Here is a 21,135-nt window from a genome sequence, read left to right on the forward strand (position 1 = left end):
CAACTAAGCCCGTGCGCCACAACTACTGAAGCCCACGCTCCTAGAGCCCATGCTCCACAACAAGAGAAGTCACCCCAATGAGAAGCCCGCGCACCGCAACGAAGAGTAGCCCCCGCTTGCCGCAACTAGAGAAAGCCCACGCACAGCAACAAAGACCCAATGCAGCCAAAAATAAATAAATTTATTTAAAAAAAAAAAGACTTTGCCTTCTAATGCAGGGGGCACGGGTTTGATCCCTGGTTGGGAAGCTAAGATCCCACATAACTCACGGCCAAAAAACCAACACATAAAACAGAAGCAGTATTATAGCAAATTTAATAAAGACTTTAAAAATGGCTCCCCTGGTCCAGGAACTAAGATCCCACATGCTGTGGGGCTAACCAAACCCGCGTGCTGCAACTACTGAGTCCATGGGCCACCGCTAGAGGGCCAGAGCGCCGCAACTACAGAGCCCCTGCGCTCTGGAGCCCACATGCCACAACGAAAGGATCCCGCATGCCGCAACTAAGACCCAACGCAACCAAAAATAAATAAATATTAAAGGTAATAATAATGTTTAAAAAACTTTTAAATAAATAAAAATGGTCCACGTCTAGAAAGTCTAAAAAAAAATCAATGTATAAATATTGGAAGCTGGTACTGGTAACGTTCTAGTGATTTCTTAAGCAGAAAGGCGCTATATAGATCGTTTTACAAATGCATATTTCATACGTATGTGTTTTAGCTTTTGTAAAAAATTGTGGAATAGAACATACACTTAAAGGAGGATCTAGAATACAAATGTATGGTATAAAAAGTAATTCTCAGGGCTTCCCTGGTGGCGCAGTGGTTGAGAGTCTGCCTGCCGATGCAGGGGACGCGGGTTCGTGCCCCGGTCCGGGAAGATCCCACATGCCGCGGAGCGGCTGGGCCCGTGAGCCATGGCCGCTGAGCCTACGCGTCCGGAGCCTATGCTCTGCAACGGGAGAGGCCACAACAGAGAGAGGCCCACGTACCGCAAAAAAAAAAGTAATTCTCCAAACACCTGAATAACACCACCCAAGGCAAGAAAAAGACCACCCCTGACATTCCCCTCCCTACTCCAAATGGCTATCCTAAAACTGCAACACTCGCTTCCTTCTTTTCTTCATGTGTTATTTTTATTTATGCCTTTGCATGCATCTGAAATGTCTTGTAAAAATGTTTTCAAAAGGAAGTTTAGTGCAGTGGAAGAGCTCAAAATTCGGTGTCAGAAAGACCAAGTTTGGGAATCCCCGGGCGGTCCAGTAGTTAGGACTCCGCGCTTTCACTGCTGAGGGCCCAGGGTTCAATCCCTGGTCAGGGAACTAGGATCCCACAAGACGCGCAGTGCAGCCAAATAAATAAATTAATCAATCAATTAAAAAAGAAAAAAGAAAGACCAGGTTTTAAATCCCAGCCCTGCTCCCTACTAGATGTGTGACCTCAGACAAGTCATTTCCCCTCCTCCAGGCCTTTTCCTCATCTGTACAAGCAGACACAAATGGCCACATTTCCCAGGACTGTCATAAGGATTCAAATCACAAACTCCACATTTATTCAACAAGTTTATTGAGACCTTTTGGGACCTAAGCCCTGTAGGAAACAGAGATGAATCAGCTTTCACACTCAAGAAACTCACAGTTGGAAATAGGTAACTATAAAAACAACACAGCCACTAAGTGCTTTGAATCAGGGAGGGACATGAGAAGGACGTAGTGTTTATAAATCTGGAATCAAAAACTAACTGCCGAGAGAGGCAGGAGGGTGGTCGAGCCTCCCACTCGGAGATGAGCTTGGGACCATCTAGAAAGGCTCTTGCCAAGGACACAGGCACGTGCCCACAGGTCTCTGGAGTTCACTGCAGGCTGGCCCACTGCAGGGATGTGTAGACCACCTTACCATCAGGCTGCGGAGAGCAAAGCAGCAGTGTCTTTCTGACACTGGTGCCGAGGCGGCCAGCAGAAACCAGGTCCTGGAGTGGGATGGGGTCCCCGGGAGCCCAGCACTGAGCGATGTAGTGAGCATGGAAACGGAGCGGGTCGCCTGGGTGAAGGAGAGAGGCAGGTAGCACTTTCCAGTGGCAGGGAGCTGGAAGACACTGGGACGTCCACACAGAGGACATGGGGATGGTTCCAGCTATCACTACCAGTATTTTAAAAGACACCCCTGGACCTTGGAGGTGGGGCAAGTTGACACACATGTATAGCATAAGCTTATTTAAAAAAACAAAAATGAAAACAAATAATTGAATACATCGTTGTCAGTCAAAGCCATGAGGAACTCAAAAGGGTATCATGTAAATATCCAATGAGAAGTGACTCTAACAGACTAAAAGAAGTAAGAAAACAATTTACAATAGGATGGCGTAATAAAATAGATAGAAGAAAGGAGTCAACAAAATTCTTCTGAAAAGGGCCAGAGAGTAAATATTTTCAGTTTCTGTGGGCCATGCTGCCAACATTCAAATCTGCCACTCTAGCACAATAGCAGCCACAGAGCATATGTAAACAAATGGACAAGGCTGTGTCCCAATAAAACTTTGTTTAAAAAAAACCAGTCAGTGGGCCGGATTTGACCTGGGGCTATAGTTTGCCCCCCGATTAGATGAATGCTTTCAAGTAAAGTAGGACCCTGAGTAGGGCACTTTCCAGAAAACTAAGTAACAGGTAACGTAAATCTAAAAGAGCAAAGCTTCCAGCAATTCTACTCCTGGGTATTTATCTGAAAAAAATGAAAACACTAATTTGAAAAGATACACACACCTCTATGTTTACTGCAGCATTATTTACAATAGCCAAGATATGGAAGCAACCTAAATGCCCATCAATAGATGAATGAATAAAGAAGATGTGGTATTTATACACACGCACACACACGCACACACACACACACACGCACACACATATACACATACAACAGAATACTACTCAGCCATAAAAAAGAATGAAATCTTGGGATTTTTGACAACTTGGATGGACCTCTATCAGCATAATAGAGGGTATTATGCTAAGTGAAATAAACTAGAAAAAGACAAATACTGTATGATTTTATTTATATGTGGAATCTAAAAAACAAAACAAATGAATAGACATAACTAAACAAAAACAGAGTCATAGATACAGAGGAGAAACAGGTGGTTGTCAGAGGGGAGGAGGGCTGGGGGAGGAAATAGGGAGATTAAGGAGTTCAAACTTTCAGTTACAGAATAAATGACGCACAGGTAAGAAATGTACAGGGTGGGACATATAGTTAATAATTATGTAATGTCTTTGTATGGTGACAAATGGTAACTAGGCTTATGGTGCTCGTTTTGAAATGTATAGAAATATAAAATCACTATATTGCATACCAGGAACTTACACAGTACCATAGGTCAATTATACTTCAAAAATAAACAAAGACATAGAAAAAGAGATCAGATTTGTGGTTACCAGCAGCAGAGGATGGAGGGAGGGGGAATTGGATGAAGGTAGTCAAAAGGTACAAACGTGCAGTTATAAGATAAACAAGTACTAGGGACGTAATGTACAACAGGATAAATATAATTAACACTGCTGTTCATTATATATAAACATTGTTAAGAGAGCAAATAAATCCTAAGGCTTCTCATCAGAAGGAAAAACTTTTTTTTTCTATTTCTTTAATTTTGTGTCTGTATGAAATGATGGATGTTCACTAAACTTACTGTAGTCAACATTTCATGATGTGTATAAGTCAAATCATTATGCTGTACCCCTTAAACTTATAGAGTGCTGTATGTCAATTATGTCTCAATAAAACGGAGGGAAAAAATAAATAAATAAAAGAGCAAGGCTATAAGACCTTCCATCTGAGGGGATGTCATAGCAACTATAAATCAAGGCCCTCCCTGGCAGCTGGGTTTCCAGCAAGAACCTCTCCAGGAGCCAGGCACCTCTCTGGTTGTTATGACACCTCAGTCAACTGAGAAAGGAGCATCAAAATGCTTGAGAAGTTACCCCAAAATTGTTTTCCAAGAAACTTAGCATCTTTTAACCTCCGGAAGATTTAGAGCTAGACGTAGAAATATGTATTTAAGAGATTCAGACCTTGAATACTAATCTTCAGGAGACAAAGATTTTATGTATATTTGATACATTGAGTATATATTGTTTTAGAAATATTGACCTATTACAAGTAACAGGTCAGCCTTGTGGTTTAGTTTCAAATGTGTGATTGAGTGATTGATTTAAACTTATTTTAATCTGAAGTTTTAGTAAGTCTATTAACAGTGTAAGAATATAAACTTAAAAATCACCCCAGTTATAACTTATTAGACTTAAGTTATTGGCAAGATTCATAACCGGAAAGCTGCAGAACTTAAAAAATATATATATTAAATTTTAAAATGCAGTTTATAATGTTTGAAACTACTTAATTCCTTTTGTAAATGGGATCAAACATGAATTAATGGTCCCCTTAAAATCTGGTAGATTGAAAAAATTAAGTTTTATAAATTGAACTGAAAGCTTAGAAAAAACCTAGAAATTAGCATTTGTGTGTTCAGTCAGTTGAATATTCATTTGCAAAACCAAAATAATTTTTTTTTTTTTTTTAGCATACAAAAATCATCCCCAAAAAACAGTAGCAAAGTAATTAAACCATGGTTACTTATAGAGAATGGGGCAGGGAAACTGTTCTCAGCTCCTAAATCAGTCAGTTAAATTTTAGTCTGAGAAGAGAATAAGCCTGTCAACTCATCTGCAGGGAACTTAGCGGACAGTCTCCAATGAATGGCTAAGATCTGACTACTTATCAGGCAGTTCTATCTGTTCTTAAGGAGAACAAACAGAGTGATTTTCTGCACTTTTTTTTAACCTTTAAGTTACACAATAAATTCAAAAATTAACTGATTCATCAAAAGTCCCCCTTACCTATTCCTGATGCAGATTCCCTCCCAGAACTATTAACTATTTGTCTTTGGGCTGGAGCAAATCCTTTCAAGCTTTTTTCCCACTTGCTTGATAGGATTCTCTGGCTACTTAGTACTCCACTTTAAGTTCTTTTCATATTCTTTCACTAGAGCCACAATTTTTAAGACTACTTAAATAATTTGTCTATAACTGCATAACAGTATAAAATATGATTTACTTTTTACTATACATGTTTTTTTTAATGAGCTGTTCTTTTTTTTTGCCCCCTTTTTTCATTTACTAAACTGCCCTTCAAATGAGCACGGGTTCCCAAGTGTTTCCTGTCCTTCCATGGTTTCAGAGGCTGAGAAAATGAAACCAAAAAAAGAAAAGAAAAATGCAGAATGTAGTGGGATTGTGAAGAAATGAGTGGCAATCAGAGGTCCCAACACAAACTCACCGGGATAGACCAGGAAGTCGCCCCCGAACTTGCCAGCCGCACTGAGGAAGAAGCCTCGCTCCCACAGGTCTCTGTAGATGCTGTAGCGAAGCTCGTGGGCAGGACGGCCAGCGTGGGGCCAGTCTTTGGACTGGACACGCCAGTCCAGGGGCCTAGCCTTGATGGGCCGAGGCCTAGCAGTGGCCAGCTGGATGAGCAGAGCAGACCTGGGCAAAGGAGCCACCCCATTTGAAGGCCCTGGCTGGGGAGAGGAGGAGCCTGGTGGGGGGGGGGATCCAAGAGAGTTTGGTGAATCCAAGGGGCAAGGTTTTCCCAGCCCCAGGGAGAACCAGCCCTAGATTCCCTGCCAAAATTCCCAAAGATCTCTTCCCTCCTTCCCCTGGTCCCTGGACTCCAACTCCCACCTTCACCCGCTTCCTCATGCTCTCCAGCAGCCTGGCCAGCACTGGCCTCATTCTCTTCTGCAGCTTGGTTCCCACCGGCCTCCTGGCTCCCGCTGGTCCCTGATTTCTGTTCCAGCTTCTGCTTCTTCGCAGCCTGGCCCTCTGCAATCTTCTCTAAGAGCTCCTGACGACGGGTCTCACGGGCCTCAGCTGCCAGAGCACTTTGCTCCTGGAAGCCCTGTTCTTGCTGGCGCTTGAAGGATGCCAATGCCTGAGAAGTAAACTTAGCTGTAATCTCAGGATTCAGGCATGCCCTGCCTTAGGAAGCTAGGAATCCTGACTCCCTGGCGCCTCCCAACCTCGGGGCGCGAACCCGGGGATCCCAGTATCCTACTCTCACAGTATTCCAGAATCCAGGACTCCTAGACCCCTCCCACTTCAGGGACCTGTTGTCCCCAGCCTCTTCTCCCGCAGGCGTCCCCAGCCTCTTCTCCCGCAGGCGCCCCCAACCTGCCCCCTTACCAGGCTGTGCTGGCGGGGATCCGGGCGCGGGGCGCTGACTAGGGTCACCGCGCCGATCTCTGCCAGCAGCCGCGCCTCTTCGGGCATCAGCAGCAGCGGGAGGCCCAGGCGCGAGTTCTGGCGGGGTCCGCGGGGCAGGGCGCCGACCGTGCGGCCCCCTACTCCCAGGCGCTCCCGCAGCGCCTGCACCGCCTCGGCCCCCCAAACCAGGGAGCGGCCGTTCGCCACCTCCACCACCAGCATCCTCCTGCGGGAGGCCAGGGGCACAGCAGTCACCCACAGAGCTGCACTTCTCTCGCCGCCCGATTCGCGCCGCGGGGAGGGCTCCCACCGCCTGGCGGGGGAGGGGGGGGGAACGGTCTCGGCGAAGCCCCGCCCCTGAGTCTCGGGGGTCGGAGCCTCGCTCAGTGCCGCGTTCGCCACCTGCTGAGCGGGAGGGCCAGGCTCCGCCGCCTGGGCGCGGGACTCCGCCCTCGGGCGATCCCGCCAGGCCCCGGGGCTGACAGAGACGAGGCCCCGCCCTGAACCGAGCCGCGGGGCCCCGCTGGGGCGTCTCGGACCCCGCGGTCAACATTCTGGTCTGGGCCAACACTGCCATGCCGGCCCACGCGCCTCGGAGCAAAGCCTGCCCCAGCACGGGCCACGCCCCCTTCGAAAGATCCATTTCAGCGTCGCCCTTCGGGTGTCCCCGTCAGGTGTCGGGACCTCCAGAGGCCAAAGCCCCGCTGAGGCCACGCCCTCTTCGGGTTGCTCGGGACTTGGCTCCCCCCCTTTCCGAACCCCCGGGGTTCGGCCTCAGGTCCCCTTGCTCTGAGTCGGGCTCCTAGAATACGAAGCCCCGCCCCCGCCCGAGCGTGACCGGTCCGTAAGTTCGGGAGTCCTCGGCTCAGCCGAACCGCAGCACCGCCCCCTCCCGAACATAAGGGGTTCAGCGTTCGGGCGTCCTCGGCTCCAGTCAATCACATAGCCTGAGGCCCCACCCCCTCCGGCCGCCTGAGCTCCCCTAGTTGGAGCTCCTGCCCCACGTTCGAACCCCACAGCCGGAAGCCCGGTCCCCTGAACACCCGCCGTCTGTTCTCCGTTCGGGCGGGCTCACCCCACTCGTGAGCGCTCCCTTCAGAATGTGGCACAGTCCTCTGATAGAACCAGCTAGTCACCTCGTAAACACCAGCTCGCAGTCCCGGCGGAGCCACCCCCTTACGTAGCGCGCCACGCGCTGCTTCCTCCACCCCCCCATGCCTACCCCCTGCGTCGATTTCGTCATGCCGCCACCTCAGCGGAGCGGGAAGTCTGGGACCCGCCCCGCAGGGCCGTATCCCTGCCTTCCCCCTAAACTGAAACCCCCTTGAGCCCGCCCCTCGAAGCGCACCTCCCTCCTCGGTTCCGGGACTTGGAAATGGGAGGCTCCTTACGCTGGACCCGACCCCTTGGCACCACGGCCCGGGGCCCCGCCCCCTTCAGGCCGGGACGCTGTTTGCCACGCCCCCTTGGAATACTCCTGAGCCCCGCCTCTTTCGTGTTGCCTAAACCTGTGGCTCCGCCTCCCACCTAAACATGAGACTCCGCCTTTCAGCCACCCAGGGTCACTTGTATCCGGACTACCTCCGAAGGGAGCAGACGCTGTGGCCCCTCCACATCCGGCCGAAGCTCTTGGCTCCGCCTACATCCGAACAGAGACCTTCAGTAATCGACTACCTCCGAAGAAAACCGAAGCTTGTGGCCCCGCCTCCAAACCGCCTCCAGACTCTGTCCCAAGGAACCTGAAGCGGAGGCTCCACCTCATTCCGAACGCTGAGCTCCAGGCCCCGCCTCTCTCCCAGGTTCGGTCGCTTCCCTCCGTGCCCGAAGCTTCTGGCCCCACCGCTTTCCGAGCCCGAAGCCCCGCCCCTTTGCATGCTCGCAGCTCGGTAGAACCGAGTCCGTGTCCAGCTGCCGACTCGGGCTCCCTGCGCCCAGTCCGGGCTCCTTCCCTGCTCAGCCCGGAGCCTGCCGGGCGCTGCACAGCCGGCCCCGGACCGCGCAGCCCAGCCGGCGCCCCGAAAGAGGCTGGGGACGCGGAGGCGTGCTGGGCGGGGTAGGCGTGGCGGACCCGCGGTAGCCCGCGGGCCAGGACTGCTCGGCTGCTTCCTGCCCGGCGGGCGGCGCGGAGCCGCGGGCCCAGGTGCGTCCGCCACGCCTGGGCCGGGGTGCGGTGGGCGCGGAGTGCGGAGGCGCCCCGGAGACCGGGAGGGGTCTGGACAGTGTGGGGTCGCTGCGGATCGGCGGGCTGATGAGGTGCGGGGGCGGTGCCGGGAGCGCGGCCGAGCTCCCGGGTGGCGTAACCGCCTGTGGCTTTGCCCGGAGCGGATCTGACCCCGCGCTTGGTGCGCGCAACGGGAGTGGGGCTCGGGAGCGGGCCCGCTCTCTGGGTTTCAGACGGGAGAAGGAACCGAAGCTCCGAAAGAGGTGGAGGCTGGAGGCCTGGGCTCCTCTGAGGCCCTCTCGGAGAGGGGCAGGGGGACTGGAGAGAAGGGTTCTCAAAGAGGGAGAGGCTGGGGGATAAGAAGAGAGGAGCTGGATTGCTGGATACTCGAAGGAGGAGGGGGCCGGGAGGTTTGGATTCCTGGGTTCTCAAAGGAGAAGAGAGCTGGGGGCCTGCGTTCTCAAAAGAGGGGTTCTGTGGGTGGCTTCCTGTATCCTCGAAGGAGGAAGGGCCTGGAGGTCGGGATTCCTGTGTTGTCAGAGGAGAGGAGCTGAGGGTAGGACTCCTTGATCCTCGACAACTGGGGACTGGGGGGGGGTGGATCCTTGAATCCTCGAAGGGGGAGGGGCTGGGGGCCCGGACTCCTGGGTTCTCACTGGGAACCTCTGCCCCTCCCCCAGAACATGTCGCCTGAAGAATGGACATATCTAGTGGTTCTTCTTATCTCTATCCCCATCGGCTTCCTCTTTAAGAAGGCTGGTGAGTCAGGTTCCCTCCCCAGTGGAAAATAAACGGGGGGGGGGGCCCGGGCTGGGGACCCCTGGAAGGTTCCACGCTTATGCTGTGCCTTCTCCCTGCAGGACCTGGGCTGAAGAGATGGGGGGCAGCAGCTGTGGGCCTAGGGCTCACCTTGTTCACCTGTGGTCCCCACACTTTGCATTCTCTGGTCACCATCCTTGGGACGTGGGCGCTCATTCAGGCCCAGCCCTGGTGAGGATTTGGTGGGGGGAGGAGGGGGAGATGGAGGGGGTGGAGGAAGCGACCTGTTTCCCCTTGGGGTCTTTCTCTGTCTCCATCTCCGGATGTCTCTTGTTTATCTCTAGATTCTCTGTCATTTGTCTGGTCTGTTTTTCTTCCTCTCCTGCCTTTTTCTGGGTCTTTGTCCCTGTGTGTTTGTCCTGGTCCTTTACATCCATGTCGTGGATTCAGGAGAGAGGAGGACGTTACTAGTCCGTTGGTATTGGTATTCTCTCTCTCTCTCTCTCTCTCTGTTTCTCCCTCCCTCTTTCTCTCTCCACCTCCCCTCTCTCCCTCTCCCTTCCTCCTCCCTCCCTCCCTCCCAGAAAAAATGGAGGATTGAAGGGTCTTCACCCTGAAGCCTCTCTTAACTCCCTTCTCATTTTCTTCTCTGTTGCTGCACATTTCTGTGTGGCTGTTTCAGTCATGCTCATTCCATACCCCCCGCCCCTCATTTTCTGTCTCTGAAGGTGGGGAGGTGGGGAAGGATTTGTAGCTGGAATCTAGGGGCGGCTGAGGCAAGATGTCCTGCACCCCTGCACCTAGCACAGCACGCCTCTTGCCTTTGCCCAGCTCCTGCCACGCCCTGGCCCTAGCCTGGACCTTCTCATATCTGCTCTTCTTCCGAGCGCTCAGCCTCCTGGGCCTGCCCACTCCCACACCCTTCACCAATGCCGTCCAGCTGCTGCTGACACTGAAGGTCAGACTCCCCACCAGCCCTCGCTGTATGCCAGTTAACCACCCCAACTTTACCTTCTCCTCCCAGCCACTCCCGTGGGAGGCAGAGGAAGGGGGATGGTCTCTCCCACACACCCCGCCGGGGGCGGGGCTTCACCTCTCAGCTCTTCCCTGAGGTAAAGAAGTATCCAAAGTTACGTAACTGTGGGTGCCGAGTGGTGGCTGAGCTAAAGTGCATCTTTGTAGCAAGCCATTTTGCAAAGGACAGCCAGCTCTGGGGAGGTAGCACTTAGTTAAGGACACAAAACCAGGACACCACGTCCGGCTCTCCATGACCTGGGAAGATGGGTGAAAACAGATTCCCAGGCCCCACCCCCGGCGGGAACGTAAAGTCGTGCGTTCCTACTATGTGCTACGTATCAGTGAACAGAACGGTCATGTGAGGTGGTGAATGAGGTTTCCTCAGCATCCTGTGTTCCCAGCGGGAGCTGGAGAAAGAGCCTTTCAGGACATAGGGACCAGCGTGTGTGGAAGGGGGCAGGCTGAGTCCCATCAGCAGTGGACGAGCCACATGGACCGTCCATCAGGAGCGGGAAAGAGCACAGGCAGCCCAGGCCAAACCATGCAGGGCCCCGTTGGCTACGGTGAGGGGTCCCGACTTCTTCCTGTGAGGGCCCAAGATCCACTGCAAGAGGTTTTTTGATTTGTTGCCAGAAGAGGTGGTGTGACCAGATTCACAGGTTTAAACATCCTTCCTCCCGATGCTGCGCGAGTTGAAGCAGAAAGGGCAAGATGGGGTGACGTGGGACTCTTTTATCAAAGTCCAGCTGACAGACAGTGGTGGCTTGATGCAGGCCTGTGGGGAGGTCAGTCAGGGCCCCACCAGGAAGCCCGGCATTTAGCAGAAATTGAGGGCAGGGTGGGGAGAGGTCCTGGGCCCCAGGGCACGAGAGGAGGGGCAGGTAGTGGAGCTGGGAAGGAAAAAGACTTGGGTAGAGCCCCCCAATTCAAGAAGGTTATCAAGGGTCACGGCCAGCCCAAGGTGATCTTATCAATACAAGGGAATATAAACCCAAGCCTCACTCCTGCCTTCCTCCATCTCTGCCTGGGGCTCTGTGCCAACTAAACCCAGGGGGAAGCTGGGAGACACAGGCCTGTGGAAGTTGAGCTGGCCTGGGGTCTGTGCGGAGAAGGGTAGAGAGCGGATCTGAAGAAGGAGCCCGAACATATTCAGCCCAGTGGTGGAGGCAGAGCGAGAGGGACAGACTCCAGAGACTTAAGGGATTTGATTCGGGGAGTGAGGAAGGTTTCCAGCCTAAGCAATTAATTGGATGGTGGTGGTATTTGCTGACGGCAGAGACTAGGAGAAGACCCACTTTGGGGAGAGGCTAATACCGTGTTCTACCTTGGATGTGTTCAATTCGAGGTGCCTGGAAGATACCAAGTATTAATGACAAGAGGTAGCTTTTTTCTTTTTTTTTTGATCTCGCCACATGGCTTGTGGGATCTTAGTTCCCCGACCAGGGATCATCAAACCTGGGCCCCAGCAGTGAAAGCGCGCGTCCTAACCCCTGGACCGCCAGGGAATTCCCTAGAGGCAGCTTGATGACCAGGCTTGGGGCTTGGAGGAGAAGTCCCACCGGGTTACACTGTGGGTGGTATCTGAAGTCACAAACTGCAGGAGAACCCAGAAAGATGGAACTCAGAGAAGAAAGACAGAGGGGTCCAGGAGTGAGCCCTGCGAGAGTCACCAAGAAGCCCTTACTCACGACTAGATGCCCAGAGCTGCCCGTGGAGTAGAGCCTCAGCGCCCATCTGCGCGGGGCTGCAGCAGCTGTTGGCTGCCCAGAGAGGTAGTGAAAGGGAGGTGGGTGAGAGGAAGCCCGGGTCTGACCTGTCCTTCCCTACACCCCTTCCTCCCAGCTGGTGAGTCTGGCCAGTGAAGTACAGGACCTGCACGTGGCCCAGAGGAAGGAAATGGCCTCAGGCTTCAGCAAGGGGCCCAGCCTGGGGCTGCTGCCTGACGTTCCCTCTCTGATGGAGACGCTCAGCTACAGCTACTGCTACGTGGGAATCATGACAGGTGAGCGTGCCCTGCCCGCAGGCCTGCCTCCGCAGCTCCTCACCCTCTGTCTCCATCCTCTGCCTGGAGTTTGGTGCCTGTTCCATGTTCCCACATTCCATTCCAGCATCTGCTGCTCTGAGGGTGAGCATCTATGCCCGAGTCCATGTCTGACTCTCCCGCCTGGTCCCAGGGCCCCTCCAGAGTAGAGAGAGACTGTTCTCAGCCTCAGTGATTCCTTATAACTTTTGGGGAGCAAACAGGAGATAAAGGAGAAAGATCTACATCACCCTAACATTTCTGCTGCCTGGGCAACGAGCATTCACAGGTTATGATCCCAGTTTTAGTTTCAGAAAATATTTTTCACTAATGTTGACCTCTTAGAAGGTGTTCATTTTCATAGCAACTGTATTGAGCTATGATTACCACATTCACCTACTTGTAACCACATCCAGCTTGCTGGGTTTTAGTCTGTTCACAGAGTTGTGCAACCATCACTGCCATGTAATTTCGTCAAAACCCTGTACAAAGAGCCGTCGTCTCTCAAACCTCCGTCTGCCCCCATTCCCTGGAAACCACTAATTGACTTTCTATCTCTATATATCTGCCTATCCCGAACATTTATAAGTGGAATCATACAGTGTGTGGTCTTCTGTGACGTGTAAGACGTTTAACACTTCTGTTAACCCCACTCTGCTCCCTCCCTAGGCCAAGAACAGTCTCCTCTTTTCCAACACTGCCCCTCTGCAGCCCCTCCCTGCTCAGTGGCCAGAGGGGTCTCATGAAAAGGCATAATGATAATCCAGCACTTCCCTGGTGGGAGAGCCAATACTGGTTTCCTAGCGCTTAGAACAAAACTCAAAGTCCTCATCAGATCCCCCAGGGGTCCCGCCCCTGCCACCCTCTCATTTCTTCTCACACCACTCTTCCTCTGCACATGCACTGCTGCACTTCCTGTCACTCCTTCATACCCAGCTCACCCCCAGCCCCATCCCTCCAGGTCTGGTCTGTCTGTCTCCATCTGTCTCCGTGTCTCCATACCCCTCATTCTCAGGCTCTGTGTCCCTTTCCATAAGTGTCTGTCCCTCTTTATTTCCTGCCAAGTCCCTTGTCCTCCCCTTTCTCCTCTTCCTTGTCCCTTTCTCTCTGGGTTTCATACCCCCACTCCCCTCTCTGCTTCTCTCTCTCCTTCCTCTCTCCCTGGTCCACCTCAGCTCCCGAATCTCTGGTCCATCTTCCCCGTCCCCCAACCCCGCCCCGAGACTGGAGCTCTCCCCGCCCCCCACGTGTACCGTGTCTGACCAGCTGCCCTGCCTCCCGCCGCAGGCCCGTTCTTCCGCTACCGCACGTACCTGGACTGGCTGGAGCAGCCCTTCCCCGGGGCCGTGCCCAGCCTGCGGCCCCTGCTGCGGCGCGCCTGGCCGGCCCCGCTCTTCGGCCTGCTCTTCCTGCTCTCCTCCCACCTGTTCCCGCTGGAGGCCGTGCGTGAGGACGCCTTCTACGCCCGCCCGCTGCCCGCCCGCCTCTTCTACATGATCCCCGTCTTCTTCGCCTTCCGCATGCGCTTCTACGTGGCCTGGATTGCCGCCGAGTGCGGCTGCATTGCCGCCGGCTTCGGGGCCTACCCCGTGGCCGCCAAAGCCCGGGCCGGGGGCGGCCCCACCCTCCAATGCCCACCCCCCAGCAGGTCAGGCGGCGGGAGGGAGGTGTCCCAAGACCCGGCAGGCCCAATCACCGCGGGCTGGCCCTGCCCCTAGCAGGGAGGATAGCGGGGAGCAGGGGGGGGCAGGTCTCCCACCTGTTGTCAGCAGAGTGTCGCCCTCAGCCACCACAGCCCGCCTTCCCCTGTCCTAAGGAAACAGTAGTCCTGATACGTACGGATTGCCCCCTGTTGCTAGCGCTTGTCCCCCCTTGGGATGGTGAATTGCTCTCTGTTGCTAGGAAAAGGAAGGTGTTACAGCAATCACACGCTGTCCCTCTGTTGCCGTGGAAGCGACACCCCAGTAACCCAGTTGTTCCTGGTTGCTCAGGGTGCCATCGTTGGGCAGTGAGGAGTAGCCCTTTGTTGCTAGGGAGAACATTCCCTAGCAACAGCACTGCCCCTTCCTGCCAGAAAGCTGCTCTTTGTTGCTACGGAAACGGCATCCCCTAAACTGCCCCTTTGTTGCTGGGAGCGAGCACGCCCCTCCCCATGGGATGTCGTCACATAACAGCCTGCTGTTGCCCTCTTTTTCTATGGAAATGGCATCCTTGACCGTGCTGTCCTCTCGCAGAGGGGAAACCATTCCTAGCAACTGCAAGTCGCCTTCCTACTGTTGCCCAGGAAATCCCCTGGTAACTATCAATTAACCTTGTTGCTGGCAAAACTAGCCCCCAGCTCCTTCATCACTAGATAAGCCACACAGCTAGTAACTACAGACCCTTGTTGCTAAGGATATGTTGCTCCTGTGTTACTAGGGAAATGGCACTCCTAGCAACCAGGAATGGCCTGTCCCTCTGTCCCTAGAGGTCATGGTCAGCTTTCAGGCTGGGGCTGGGAAAGCAGCCCTTTGGTGTAAATTCTGAGCTACTCCTTCTTACAAGGGTTGGGCAATCCCCTAGTAGTCACAAAGTGCCACCCATTGCAGGGGAGGTGGCCCCCCCGCAGAGTTCCTGCCACTGCCATAGGAGAAGGTATCCCCCAGAAGATGCCAAGCAGGAATTGAAGGCTTTTCTAAACCTTCTGGGCCCCGCCCCTAATGGATGCCCCCCTTCCGTTATCGGAAGCTGCCAACGGTTCAGGTGGGCCGAGGATATCCCCCACTTCTGGGGGGGGTTGGCACCAGTGACCCAGGAACCACTGTATTACTGGAGATGACCCTTATAGAACAATCCTGGGGACCAATAGCCAGAGAAGGCCCCTTCAGGAAGCTTTTCTAAACATCCTAGGCCTTGTTGCTAAGGAATGCCCTTTCCCTAGCAACAGAGACCATCAAGGTGTCAGGCGGGCCTAAAACATCTCCCTAGCAACCACGGACCACCTCATTGTTAGGGATGCTGCTTCCCTAACAACCGAAGTGTCCAACAATTTAGGATGGACTACTTGGAGGCTTCTCTGAATATGCTGAGCTTGGTTGCTAAGGAATGGCCTTTCCCTAGCATCTGAGACCATTGGCAGGTCAGGTTGCTAAGGACTCATAGCTTAGCAACCGTGGCCCTTCCAGACTTTTCCTGGCTGTTGCAGGCCCCCTTACCAAAGAGGAGAACCCTATTGCTGATGAACTGTGCACTTCCCAAAAGCGCTCAGTCTGGGCTACCCTCCCCTGTTGCCCTAGCAAACGTGATAGCCAGAGAACTGTTGCCTGGCTAGGATCCCCTCCTTAGCATCCGGGGCTGGGACAGTAGCCAGAGTCAGGAGGGGGCCTGGCTGAGCTGCATGTCTGTCCCCCACCCTCATCCTCCCCCCCCCCACCCCCCCAGTCCGGAGAAAGCGGCTTCCACGGAGTACGACTATGAGACCATCCGCAACATCGATTGCTATGGCACAGACTTCTGCGTGCGCGTGCGGGATGGCATGCGGTACTGGAACATGACGGTGCAGTGGTGGCTGGCGCAGTACATCTACAAGAGCGCGCCCGCGCGCTCCTACGTCTTCAGGTGAGCCCAACTGTCTCGGAGGACGGCACAGAAGTACATCTCCCAGCTGCCCCTGGGGTCGCCTGCGTCTTCCCCCGCTGGGCTTCCACCCCTGAGGGTCATGGGAGTTGTAGTTTCTTGAGCCTTGCTCTGGCTCTGATTTGCGTTATTCCGGGGTCAATTCTTCCTCCTCTCTGGGCTTCCGTTTCTACCTCCTTAAAGTCAGCCCCGCTCCACAAACGCAGTCCTGTGGACTCAGTAGCTAGACTTTCCGGAATCTTAACCCTGCCAGTTACTAAGAAACCTTAAGGAGTTAGTTGATCCCTGTTTCCTCAACTTTTTTAATTTCAACAATTCCCATACATGCTTTTTTTTTTTAAATTCCAAATGCTTACTTTAATTACCCTTGACTAAACCTCAAGAGATAACAGCCATTTACTTGGAGCCCAGCAAGATAAATTGCTTCAGCATACTGCGAGAGGAAGCCATTGAAATAATCACTCTGCTTTGTAAACCTTTATGTAACTTCTGGCTAGTAAACATAAAAATTTAAACGAACTGTGGGAGCAGGGGCCCCACCCAAACATGGACTGTAGAAATAAAAGAGGAAAAGGCAATCTCTTTCCCAAAAGCAAAATCAAACACAATTAACAATCCCCTAGCTCTTAAAGTTACCTCTTTTTTTTTCTTAACATCTTTATTGGAGTATAATTGCTTTACAATGGTGTGTTAGTTTCTGCTGTATAACAAAGTGAATCAGCTATACATATACATATATCCCCATATCTCTTCCCTCTTGTGTCTCCCTCCCACCCTCCCCATATATGCATTTTTCCCCAGTTTTTTAAAATTGAAGTATAGTTGATTTACAATGATGTATTAGTTTCAGGTGTACAGCAAAGTGATTCAGTTATATATATATATATATATATATATACACACACACACACACACACACACACACACACACACATACACACACACACATTAATTCTTTTATTTTTTTTTTTGGTCTCACTGAGCAGCTTGTGGGATCTTAGTTCCCCCACCAGGATTTGAACCCTGCCCTGGCAGTGAAAGCGCGGAGTCCTAATCACTGGGCCACCAGTGGTTGCCTATCTATTCTTTTTCAGATTCTTTTCCCTTATAGGGTACTACAGAATGTTTAGTATAGTTCCCTGTGCTATACAGTAGGTCCTGGTTGGTTATCTATTTTTTATATAGTAGTGTATATATGTTAATCCCAAACTCCTAATTTATCCCCCCCGCGAACCCAGTTTCCTCAACTCTTAAATGGGGGTAAGGCTGTTACCTGTTTCATAGGTTGATGTGAGGAATAAGTGAGATAAAGTGTGAAATGCACTTAACGTGAGGCCTGATTAGCTTGTATTCTCCTTCGCTCATCTGATATTTCTTGAGTGGAGACTTTCTGTAACGATAAGATAAACTTATCTTTACAACCTTAGGAAGTAGGAGCTCTCATCATCCCCATTTTACAGATGAAGAGACCCAGGATCCGAGGTCTGATCTTAGGCAGCCTGCCGAGTGTCACCAGATGAGGTCAGGATACATCATGACACGTTCTTATAATGAAGAAGTCAGTCATGGTGCCTCTGGAGCTAGACTTCCCGGGGTGTGTGATCTGATTTATGATTTAAAGATCTGCTCCGACCTTGTGTGGGAACGGGCTAAGGTGGGGGAGGGGATCAGGCGATAAAGCAGGGACTGGCCCGGTGGGCATTGATGGTATCCTAGAGTAGGGACCAGTGGCCTAGAAGTGGATGCATTTGAGAGGTGGAGGTGGGAAACAGCCCGATGCCCAGGTGATGGGTTGTGCGTGATGGTAGGGCACAGAAGGGCTGTTTCCTGAGGAGGGGAAACTGGGCAGAAGGAAGTTTCAGGAGTGGGTAGGATGAGGAAGCTAGACTTGGGTTTAGTCTCCCTGACTTTGAGGTGACTGTTAGATTTCCAGCCGGGGTTGTTGGCTAGGCAGTTAGTTGTGTGATTCTGGTGCGTAATGCAAGGGTTGGTGTAAGAAGTGGACACGTGAGCGTCAGCAGGTGTGGATGATGCTTAAAGCTCTGGGGCTGAGCCTCAGGTCGAAGCACAGAGTGCACCTTCGTTTAGACCAGGGATTCTCAATGGGGGGGGGAGCAATTGTGCTGCACCCCCAGGGGGCACTGGCAATGTCTGGAGACGCTTTTGTCACAATGGGGATGTGCTACTGGCATCTAGTGGGTGGAGGCCAGAGATGCTCTTAAACACTCTGCGCTGCACAGGACAGCACTCCACCTCCCTCCACTCCCCCCCCCCCGAGAAATGATCCTGCCCCAGGTGTCTGTAGTGCCAAGATTGAGAAACCCTGGTGTAGACTAGGGACCAGGAGGAAGAGCCAGCACAGATGCAGCCAGTGGCGTAGGGGGACAATCGGCAAAGTATTCATTCCCAGAAGGAAGCCGAGAGAAGGAACGAGGAGGGGATTGTGCGTCTGCAGGTGCCAGGAGCTTCAGTGCGCTGAAGGCGAGTGTGACCACTGGGTGGGGCGTGATGGGAGGAAGCCCCCGGCAACCTTGACCGGAGGAGAGTGGAGGGCTGAAGTGAAAGCTGGATTGGAGAGGGTTCAAGAGAGGACGGAAGGGGGAGCCTAGACGATTCTTTGGAGAGTGTTCACTGTGGGGGGCAGGGGGGCAGCGAAGCAGGGAGAGAAGAGTAGGTGGCGGAACGGCCAAGAGCTCAGGTGTGCACACGTGGAGGTTACAGATGCCGGGCTTGCGCTGATGTGTGTCCTACCGTCAACTGCTTTCAGTTCTGCCGACCCAGAGCATTCTCTCTCCACCAGAGGTAGAAAAGAAAGAAAACAGGTTTGTGGACTTCCCCAGCACTCCAGTGGTTAAGACTCCGTGTTCCCACTGCCGGGGGCGTGGGTTCGATCCCTGTTCTGGGAACTATTATCCTGCATGTCTCGCGGCGTGGCCAAAAAATAGGAAAAAAAAAACCAAGTTATTGAATAAGCATTAAACCAGATTTCGAGGCATGGCTCAAGTAACCCACTGCTGAGATTACCAAAAAAGCTCAGCCTTTTTTTTTTTTAACAGTTCATCGATCCATCCGTTTTATTTTTATTTTTATTTTTTTTAATTGGGGTATAGTTGATTTACAGTGTTGTGTTAGTTTCAGGTGTACCGCAAAGTGAATCTGTTACACATATATCCACTCTTTTTTTAGCTTCTTTTCCCAAATAGGCCATTACAGAGTACTGAGTAGAATCCCCTATGCTATACAGTAGGTCCTTATTAGTTGTCTGGAAATCTCACCCTTTTTGTCCTCTCCGTCGCCACTTAGAGCCCTTTACGTAGCGTGTTCTCAAAAGACACCATAACTGGTCCTCATGTCGGAGGACGCCACAAGCACTTTGCGTGCTCTCATGTTCATCCCAAGTTCACCTGGTGATTGGGGTAGCCACCCGTGCCAGTTAAGTGTCTTTATCTGAAGGAAGAATCTGAAGAAACTCCTATCTCTATGACCAGCAGGTGTTTACAGCTCGGAGCTGGTACCTAGGATAAACCCTCAGAGCTGCAGGGAGACAGGCTCTATCTCCCTCCACACCTAGGCTTCGAAGAGATGGCTCCCAGGCCCTCGAGAAGAGCATTCCTGACTGTAACACCTTCTAGAGGCCTACTTTACCATTTCAGAGATTTCCATCTGTATCCAAAGGATAACGGAAAGATGCTCAAACAGGTTTTTCAAGGAAATGGCCTAAGAAAAGAGAAGGAGGAAAAGATCTTCCCTGTTGGCAACAGGGAAAATTCAACCTTTTTATGGACGCTTACACCCTCTGCCCTCCCCCTCCACCCCCCCCCCGGAAAGGGTGGTCAGTATCATTCTGTCATTAGGTTATTTTTGCAGTTTTAACACCCTGATGTACCAGAGGGAAAACTTGATGCCCATGGGCAGGAACTCAGGCCACAGTCCTTGGCAAACCTGCTCTGATTTGTGGGTTCTCTGTGGAAGTGGGGATCAGAGCCTAAATTTGTGGGTCTTCAGGGGATAGCATTTGGAGTCCTTAAGGAGAAGGGACCATGGCTGGAGATTTCTGAGTCTTCACGGGTCATGATTTATCTTCCTGGATCCTCAAAGAGGAAGTGGCTGGGGACCTGACTCCTGGGTCCTGAGGGAAGGTAGTGTTGGGAGGGGGTTTCTGAGGAGCGAGTAGAGAGTCCCGGGCCTGAGGGAGGAGGGGCTGGGGGCCTGGGCCCCCGGGTCTCAGGGAAGGGGGCAGGGGGCCTGCACTCCGGTCCTGATTCCTAGCCCCTCCCCCAGGAGCGCCTGGACCATGTTACTGAGCGCCTACTGGCACGGCCTGCACCCTGGCTACTACCTGAGCTTCCTGACCATCCCGCTATGCCTGGCAGCTGAGGGCCGGCTGGAGTCGGCCTTCCGGGGGCGGCTCAGCCCCAGGGGCCAGAAAGCCTGGGACTGGGTGCACTGGTTCCTGAAGATGCGGGCCTATGACTACATGTGCATGGGCTTTGTGCTGCTCTCGCTGGGCGAAACCCTGCGGTACTGGGCCTCCATCTACTTCTGCATCCACGTCCTGGCCCTGGTGGCCCTCGGGCTGGGGCTGGCTCTAGGTGGGGGCAGCCCCAGCCGGCGGAAGACCCCGCCCCCCGCCACCAGCCTTGCCTCAGGAAAGCTTCGGGAGGAGTAAGCTGTCACGACGCTCCCTCTGCCATCGGTCCAGCCGCCAAGCTTCGGCCTGGGAATTCTGTGAAGCCTGCTGCTGTCTCCTTTCCCGGAAAGAGTCCTGAATATGGCAGGGGGCCTGGAGAGGATTCCCGCTTCCCCAGCTCAGCACCGCGCCTGGAAGAGCCTCCGCCCTGAGGGCCCCAGATGATCAGTTTTCCCTCCTGTAAAAATCAAGACATGGTCCAGACAAGAATCTCCCTTTGTCCCTGCCCAGCGCCAGGTATTCAGAGAGAGCTGCGTTTTCCCCCAACAGCAGGGGCCGATGGGCGACCTGGTTTCTTGGGCAAATTTCCCTTCTTTGGCTCCAGCGTGGGGTTAGGAGCTTCAGGGCAGGCTCTGGGATTGGGGGGCCTCTTTCTGGTCGCTTCCATTCTTGTCTCGGTAGACCAGTACGGAGTATAACCCTCTTGGAATGGAGGAGCCGAGGCGCATGTGTGCAGGCCTTTGGACTATGGTTCTCACAGGTTCCATCTGAGCCACCTACGGGTCCCAGCGCTCCTGTCACCCTCTTGTCATCCTTTGACCTAAGAGGCTCAGAATGTGTAAATCTCTCCTAATAAAGTGTCACACAAAGACTCTACGCGGGAATGTCTGTGGGT

The 21,135-nt window shown here is 52.8% G+C and overlaps 2 protein-coding genes across 14 annotated transcripts; one reads left to right on the plus strand and one right to left on the minus strand.

The window, feature by feature from the left end:
- Positions 1 to 1,546: 1,546 nt before the first annotated feature.
- On the minus strand, positions 1,547 to 13,823 carry TSEN34 (tRNA splicing endonuclease subunit 34). 4 transcript variants are annotated; one of them, XM_060289660.2, is made up of 5 exons: positions 13,528 to 13,823; positions 6,237 to 6,483; positions 5,736 to 5,985; positions 5,332 to 5,589; positions 1,547 to 2,043 (listed from the first exon to the last, which is right to left on the minus strand). In XM_060289660.2, the coding sequence occupies exons 2-5, from the start codon at positions 6,477 to 6,479 to the stop codon at positions 1,856 to 1,858; spliced, it is 939 nt and encodes a 312-aa protein (XP_060145643.1). In that variant the 5' UTR covers positions 6,480 to 6,483; positions 13,528 to 13,823; the 3' UTR covers positions 1,547 to 1,855. The 4 variants fall into 4 exon arrangements, with proteins under 4 accessions (XP_060145643.1, XP_060145642.1, XP_030703782.1 ...); XM_060289659.2 differs by lacking the exon at positions 13,528 to 13,823 and adding an exon at positions 7,606 to 7,707; XM_030847922.3 differs by lacking the exon at positions 13,528 to 13,823 and adding an exon at positions 7,333 to 7,449.
- Positions 7,902 to 21,124, plus strand: MBOAT7 (membrane bound O-acyltransferase domain containing 7). Of its 10 annotated transcripts, none has more exons than XM_030847909.2 (8): positions 7,902 to 8,056; positions 9,099 to 9,177; positions 9,279 to 9,408; positions 10,009 to 10,135; positions 12,037 to 12,196; positions 13,502 to 13,862; positions 15,635 to 15,811; positions 20,111 to 21,124. In XM_030847909.2, exons 2-8 carry the CDS (start codon positions 9,102 to 9,104, stop codon positions 20,496 to 20,498), a joined length of 1,419 nt encoding a protein of 472 aa, XP_030703769.1. In that variant the 5' UTR covers positions 7,902 to 8,056; positions 9,099 to 9,101; the 3' UTR covers positions 20,499 to 21,124. The 10 variants fall into 10 exon arrangements, with proteins under 10 accessions (XP_030703769.1, XP_060145625.1, XP_030703777.1 ...); XM_030847911.2 differs by lacking the exon at positions 7,902 to 8,056 and adding an exon at positions 8,074 to 8,510; XM_030847907.2 differs by lacking the exon at positions 7,902 to 8,056 and adding an exon at positions 8,074 to 8,397.
- Positions 21,125 to 21,135: the final 11 nt, after the last annotated feature.

This window comes from Globicephala melas, chromosome 19 (assembly GCF_963455315.2).
Source record: "Globicephala melas chromosome 19, mGloMel1.2, whole genome shotgun sequence".
NCBI lineage: Eukaryota > Metazoa > Chordata > Mammalia > Artiodactyla > Delphinidae > Globicephala > Globicephala melas.